The sequence below is a fragment of the Panthera onca genome, chromosome A2 (genome assembly GCF_046562875.1).
Source record: "Panthera onca isolate mPanOnc1 chromosome A2, mPanOnc1 haplotype 2, whole genome shotgun sequence".
Taxonomy (NCBI): Eukaryota; Metazoa; Chordata; class Mammalia; order Carnivora; family Felidae; genus Panthera; species Panthera onca.
In genome coordinates this window covers 5,510,697-5,517,681 of record NC_138340.1, presented here as the reverse complement: position 1 = coordinate 5,517,681, position 6,985 = coordinate 5,510,697, and the positions used below count along the sequence as shown (strand labels likewise).

The 6,985-nt window shown below is 57.3% G+C and overlaps 1 protein-coding gene across 4 annotated transcripts in view; it reads right to left on the bottom strand.

Moving 5' to 3' along the window:
* Nucleotides 1-1,114: 1,114 nt before the first annotated feature.
* The window catches only part of MYO1F (myosin IF), a 32,903-nt gene continuing 27,032 nt past the window's right edge, over nucleotides 1,115-6,985 (bottom strand). For 2 of the 4 annotated variants that reach the window (XM_078443500.2, XM_078443498.2), the window contains exons 20-28: nucleotides 5,689-5,803; nucleotides 5,426-5,595; nucleotides 4,567-4,712; nucleotides 4,043-4,189; nucleotides 3,783-3,931; nucleotides 3,228-3,311; nucleotides 2,484-2,679; nucleotides 2,228-2,397; nucleotides 1,115-1,565 (exon numbers count right to left, since the gene is read on the bottom strand). In XM_078443500.2, coding sequence (XP_078299626.2) covers nucleotides 1,489-1,565; nucleotides 2,228-2,397; nucleotides 2,484-2,679; nucleotides 3,228-3,311; nucleotides 3,783-3,931; nucleotides 4,043-4,189; nucleotides 4,567-4,712; nucleotides 5,426-5,595; nucleotides 5,689-5,803 — 1,254 coding nt within the window. In that variant the 3' untranslated portion in view covers nucleotides 1,115-1,488. Of the gene's footprint in view, nucleotides 1,566-1,587; nucleotides 2,003-2,227; nucleotides 2,398-2,483; nucleotides 2,680-3,227; nucleotides 3,312-3,782; nucleotides 3,932-4,042; nucleotides 4,249-4,566; nucleotides 4,713-5,425; nucleotides 5,596-5,688; nucleotides 5,804-6,985 lie in introns of those variants that run through there. The other 2 variants (XM_078443499.2, XR_013554336.2) reach the window with 2 other exon arrangements.

Genomic DNA, 6,985 nt, shown 5'->3' with positions numbered 1-6,985 from the left:
CAGTGGAGGGGCAAACGCCAGAGATAGAGGAAACCAGGGACATTCAAGCGACCGGTTAAATGCTTTTGTATAATTGTTGGCTAATAAAAGAGTTGGTGAGGACCGGTTGCAACCTTGTGATTTTTTTGTTTGTTTGTTTCCAGCCCACTCAGCTTCCCATGATAGGTACAGAAGAGAGAGGGTTCAGACCTGCAGAAGGTTCTGCTGGACAGTCTTTCACTGATACCTCATCTCCCATGGGTAGGTGTCCTCTGCCCGGACTTCTGTCACAGTGGAGATCGGTGTATGTGGTGTTTGCCTTCAAGATCTGCTCACGCCAACCCTTTTCTTCCATCTCTTGGCTCCTCCAGCAATGCCCGCTCCTTCTCTGCATTCCCTCCCCCTGCCCCTGGCCCTTCTCTGGCCCAGTCCTGACACCAGGAGTCTGGCTCTGTCTCTCCTGGACTGGCTGCTCTTTGAGGGCTGAGCACAGAGTGGGTGTCCATCTGGAAAGTCAGGATCCTTACGCTCAGACCATGGCAGGACCCCCAGCAGTTTCCAGCTGTATCTGCAGAGAGTTCTGAAAGGCTCAGACTCCATCACTGATTTGGAAACATCTGGGGAGACCAGTAGCCAGGCTGATCCCCTAAATTCATAACAATAAGTACAGAAAGCCAGGGCCATTGGATATCAGAACCAGTCCTGACCCCAAGTGAGTGAGAGCTAAGAAGGCAAAGACATGGGGTGGGGGGCAGGGGCCGGGGGTGGCCCAGGGTGCATTGTGAGGGGTTGTGTGGGACCTGCCTCCCTCCTCAGGGTCCAGGCAGGTCCCAGATGGGCCTGGGGGCTGCAGATTCAAAGCTGACAGGACCCACCAGACCACTTTCTGCAGGAAAGCAGGGATGCACATGGCCAACAGTGGGTGAGCCAGTGAGTGAGCAAACTCCAGCTTTGGGAGAGGCCAGGTGGGGGCATACATGAGTTCAAGGCTTGGCTCCGTGGAATCTTGGGCACATGATGAAACTTCTCCCAGCCTCCATTTTTTTTCACCTGCAATTGGGGTATATTTGGGGCACCTTCCTCATGGGGTTGTGAGATGGTAGTTCTTGTTAACGCTCAGTAAATTAATCCACGCTTTCACCTGGCCAATGTTTATTGCCTCAGTGGTGAGAGAAAGAGGGGGGCGGATCTCACCTGTCAAGGTGTGCCCCCAACTGTGCTTGGCACTTGGCCCACGGGACACAACTCACGTATATGCACAAGGCAGCTGGGAGGTAGATTCCGATGTTAGCCCTGTTTGACCCAGGAGGCAATGCATGTGACCTGGGGGAGGCCAGGGCCCTGCGGTGGCTGCAGGGGTGAGCCCCAGCCCCAGTGGTGACCCAGAGCCTGGGCTGGGCCGGACGCCACAGGACTGGACCTTCTGGCCAATGCGGCCAAGGAAAACGAGGCCCCTGCCAGCAGGGCCTGGCAGGCAGTCAGGCAGGAGGCAGAATCCGGGGCCGTCTCTCAGATCTTCTCCACGTAGTTTCCTGGGAAGAGGCCCTCCTGGCCATGCAGCCGGCCTTTCCACCAGCCGGAGGAATCTGTGGGTGCGAGGGGAGTGTGAGGCGGCACCCCGCTTGCCCGGGAGACAGCTTTCATGCTGGCTCCGCGCCTGTCTTACTCATCTCCACTGGCGTGGCAGAAGGCAGACGCTGAAGAGAACTGTCCACAGATGGAAGGGAGGGAGGGATGGACACATGGTTTTCCTGCCACTGCTTCACACTCTGTCACATTCTAGACCATTCTCTTGTGCTCTTCCCTCATCGTCTCTTCCTACAGGCGCCTCCCCACACTCCCCATGATGGACCAGTTAATAACCCCGTTGGGGCTCCCCATTTACCCGCAGGGGGGTGCTGTTGAGTCCCAAGCCCCTCTGGGGGCAGCCCGGGGGACTAAGGTAGGAGGTGGCCTGGGTCATCTGGGCATGACCCATTTTTTACTCACGAGGGGTCTCTTGAGGTAGGTTCTGCTATTAGCCCTGTGCTTGACAGGAGAGAAAAATGAGGCCCAGGGACTGGGTGTGCTGCTGTGAGGCCAGGTCCCCAGAGTGGCTTAGGAGGGAACCTCCAGACCCAAGGCCTTCGGGCGTATGCAGCCACTGGCCCGGAAGAGAATATCTCCAGATGGGTCTGGTTGCTTCTGTTCTCCTCGGGAGAATGGGGGGGTTGCAGGAGAGCAGGAATGGGGGTTTTCACACACACACCTTCCATGAGGATCTCGATGACCTCGTTCACGTTGAAGCTCAGCTCGTCCACATCTTGGCCCACGTACTGGTACAGGGCCCGGCACCGTGGGCCATGCGTCCGAGGCTGGGGCTTGGGTCGGCCCACGCCCGGCACAGGTCGCTGCCCCACACTGCGCTTCCTCTGCATGCTGTGGGCACAGGGAGCGCCCATCAGAGTCCAGACACTCCCCTGCCCCCTGTGCACATCCTGGGGCTGCCCTCTGTCCTCACCTACCCTGCCACACCCTGGTCAGGCACGTTAAGGAATTCTGTGTTGTGCTCCGAGGGGGGCCGTGCCCGGGGGCGTCTGCTGGCCCTCAGGGCTGACGACGGAGGGCCCCGGGGAGGCTGCTGGAAGCCCCCTCCAGATGGGATCTCTAGGGGCAGGTCCCCCCTTCTGGCCAAGGGGGGCACCCCATTGCGGTCCAGGCCTGTGGCAGGAGCAAGAGTGGGGGCATTTATCAGGGTGATGGTAGGAGGATTTGGGGAGGATTTGGCTCCAAGTTCCTCATCTGAGAGAGAAGGCAGCCAGCCACATGCTCGACTCAGCATGGTAAGTGCTGGCCCAGAGGGAGGCCCTTCAGGGGTTAAGATTTCCTCCATCCTGTTCTGTAGGAGGGCTTTTGTGGGTGGGTCTTGGAGGATGAATAGGAGGTCAAGCTGAGAGAGAATTAGGGAGACCAGAGGAGCAAAGAGCCCTAGCAAAGGCTTGGAGATAAGAACAAATTGGTTAAATTGGCCAAATAAGGTGTAGCTTGCATGACAGGAGTCGAAGATGGGAGGAGAGAAGAGGTCGGTGGTTAGCTAGGGTTGGATTCTGAAGGGTTTTGAATATCAAACTAAGCTTAGTCTGTATTTTGTGGAAGATGGGGAGCTATGGAGAGTTCTGGGCAGAGAACAGAGTGGCCCACTCTGCTGACAGCATGTCTGGCTTAAGTCGTGGAGCACACAAAAGACAAGGGAAGACACGTCTTCTCACCTCTGGGAGGCCCAGGGGCTGCCCGGGTGGGGGCCTGGGCTGCCCTTCGAGGTCTTCCCTGGGCCATTCCCTTCCGTGTAGGCTCTGAAAGGGGAAAGGACATGGGAATTTGAACGGTGGCCAGACCGCAGCAGGCTCTTGGCCCCGCCCACAAGTCCAGTCTGCCCTGTGGCCCCGCCCCGGGCCCCGCCCCCTCAGACTCACTGGCTGTCCCATCAGCACCGACCCTGGAACCCTGGCTCTGCCCAGTAATTGGCTCCTCCCCCCAGGACTCACCTCTCATTGGCCTGGCTCTCTGGTCCCGCCCATAGTGGGGGGGGGAAATCGCCTCCGTGGCCCCGCCTCCTCCACATTTCTCTCCCACTCATTGGTTACCTCGCTGACCCAGCCCTCTCCGTGGCTGCGACCTCCCTATTAAATATCTCCAGACTCACCCCTCCACGGCCCTCACCTGCTCTCGACCCGGCCCCACGGCCTTGATTTGTCCCCCTCGCTGGCCCCGCCCCCACAGGTCCCGCCCCTTTGGCTCCGCCCTCCAGTTCTGCGCAGACTCACTGGAGCTTTTGGGCAGCCCGTCACCCACGCTGACCGTGAGGGACCGGCCGCTAGCCTTGAGCACAGCCACGTCGCCGGAGCCACGGGAGAAAGTGACACTGCGGGTGCCACCTCCGCCCCAGCCCTCCTTCTTCACTCGGAACTGTAGTCTGTGGGGAGAGGAGGCAGCTGCGGGGAGGCCCACTCCCCAAGCGCGGTGGGAGAGGGGGCGCCGTGCTCAGCCCAGCCCGAGGACGCGGGCGGGGGGGGGGGGGGCGTACGTGTCGCTGAAGGTGAGGGGCAGGACCCTCCGCGTCGCCTCCTCGAAGCGCTTGCTCAGGAGGCTGACGAATTCGGTCTTGAAGACGCTCTCCAGGAAGCTGTCGGCCGCGTCTTCTTGGAGGATGAAGAAGTCGTCCTGCCGCGTGCTGGGGGCGGGGTGGGAGGAAAGGCCGGTGAGAGGGGTAGTGGTGGTGGCAGGACTGACCTGTGAGACGCGACGGGGAGGGTCGGGTGAAGGCAAGTGAGGGGTGACGCAGGCCGGGGAAAAGGCGGGGGGCGGGGAATGGCAAGGAGCTGGGGAAGATGGTCAGAGAGAAGCGGCAGGTGAGGGGACAGGTGCTGTTGGCAAACAGGGATCGTGAGTGTGGGGGCAGGGGCAGGTGACAGGTAGGGCCTAGAGGGTGACAGGTATAGGGGTAGGTAGCATGGTCGGAGTGACAGATGGGGTAACAAGTGTGAAGGCACCTGAGGATGGCAAGGGGGCAGATGAGGGTGAGTGGGGCAGGCGAGGGCCTGGCCTCACCTGAGGGAAACTCCCCGAAGGGCCTGGATCTCCACCTTCTTCTTCAGGACCTCACGCACCTGGCCCTTCTCTGGTCCTTTCTTCACCTTCTCCCGCCCGATCATATACACACACTTGGGCGTCAGGATCAAGTCCCTCTTGATGGGCTGTGAGGATGCAGGGCCAGAGCTGGTGGCTGGAGCCCTGGACATGGGCCGCCTGGCTCTAGGGGATCAGCCTCGGGGAGGGGGGTGGTGAAGGACAGGCCAGCTGAGGGTTTCCCTCCATGTGAAGATGTAGGAGTGGTTATGTTATGTAAGAAATAGGAGGCTAAGTAAGGGTACATTGGCTAGAGAGAGGTTTCTGGGCCATTGAGCGGGTACAGGATAGGTGAGGGTGTGTACCTGCTGGACGTGGGTGCCCAGGCCAGGTGAGAGTGCACCCGCGCACAGGTGTATCTGGGCCAGATGAAGATATGGCTACGTGACCGATCCATCTAGACTGTCTGAGGGTATACTTAAGGGATAGCTGTGTCCAGGATAAGGGAGGGTGGTCCAATGGTCAGGGCTTCTGGGTGAGGTGAGGGTGCAATTGTGGACAGCTGTGTCTGGCCAGGTGCGGCTATGTGTGATGGGCAGATGTGTCTGGGCTGTATGAGGGCATATTTAACAGACAGATGTAGCTACGCTACGTGAGCGTATGCCTGTGGACAGGTGTATCTGGGCCGGATGAAGGTGTACCTGTGATGGGACAGGTGTATCCAGGCAGGGTGGATGTATACCTCAGGACGGGTGTGTCTGGGCCGGGCGAGGGTGTACCTCTGGTGGGGATGCCAGCCTGAGGCCAGGGCCCCAGACACGTCCCCCTGCTAGTGCCTCACCTTGAAGCGGCGGTCGTACTTGGTGACCGAGTCAGCGAAGTCCAGGCGTTCCCTCTTGCCCAGGAACCGACGCAGCTCCGGCCGCTCCTCTAGCCCCAGGTAGTCCCCGACGAAGTTCCGGTTGATGCTGTTTCGTCTCCGCTCCTTCTTGTTCAGCAGGATGTTGGACGCTGTGGAGATACAGGGTGGGGGGCAGAGCTTGCGGCCTGGCTCCTCCGAGTCGGTCTGCCCCCTCCCCGAGCCTCCCACCCGCAGGCTCTCACCTTCCTCCCGCATCTCTTCGTACTTCCGGACTGCCACATGGCGTCGCCAGGCCTTCTGGATGGTGCGGGCAAAGCCATCGAACTTCCGCTCTCGCATCTCCTCCAGAAGGAAGAGCTGTGGGCAAAAGAGGGGCGGTGGGTCTTTCCCGATTCCACCCCGCCCACTCGCTCTTGCTTATGGGCACCTGCACACGTGCACAGATGCTATGGTCAGAAACATTTTTTCTTTCTCCACATGACCGGACACAGGGTTCCCTCCCAATATGGGGCACAAGCCCCCGTGCAAAATTGGAAAACTGTGGGCTGGTCTTGTGGGCTTCAAATCCCAACTCTGCCTCTGACTAGCTGTGCAGGCTCACCAGACATGGCATAACATCACAGTTTCTGACTCTGCTAATTAAGGGGATGGCATGTCACCCATGTGTGGTGCACCCCAGTTTCACAGACGGTAGGAATGTGAACCAATGTGCATCTTAGAAGACCAACACAATAGTGTAAATATGAAAACCTGATGTACAGCACTGTGCTGTACCCAGAGACCATCTGGTTGTTCAGTGTACAACCTGCACGGCCATACATGCCAGCCCTGGAAAAGAAGCTTTTTGCAGAAAGCAGACTTCTGACTTTTAAGAGTCTCTGTCCAGAGGGGATTTAGGGTATAAACTATCTTAGTGCAAGTCAGAGTTGAAATGCCGTGAAGGATGTCTATTCACTTAGAATAATAGCAGCGAACTTATCAAGGAGAGGAACTCACTGGATATGAAGTTATAAATCTACAGTAATAAGAACAATGGGGGTGCTGGTCAGAGAACAGGACAACCTATTGCAGTAGGACAGATGGCTCGGGAACATTGTCATTCAAACGGAAATCTAGCAATAAAAGGGACAGCATTGTCAGTCAGGGAAATACTGAAATGGAAACTATTGGAAATAAAATTAGGCATTCTTTAGAAAAATAATTAGCACGTCACCCAGAGGAATTTGTCAAATACACTGATACAACATCACTGCTTAAAGCCTGGCTGCCTGCTTTGCTGACCAAGATGGTTGACGGTTGGTGAAACCCCAGGGGTCCCTGCAGGGACTAAAATAATCCTGCAGATACTTGGCTCAAATGCACTTTAAAAAACATACCTTGGAGAACTTTTAAAGCTGTAGGTGTTTATAAATGTTCATGAAAGGTGGGGAGTCTTCACCAGGAAGAAAAAAAAACCCCACCACGATTGCAGTCTTACATCCTGCAGGGAATCGAGTGGCGTTTCTGTATTGTTTTTTTTTTTTTTTTTTAACATTTATT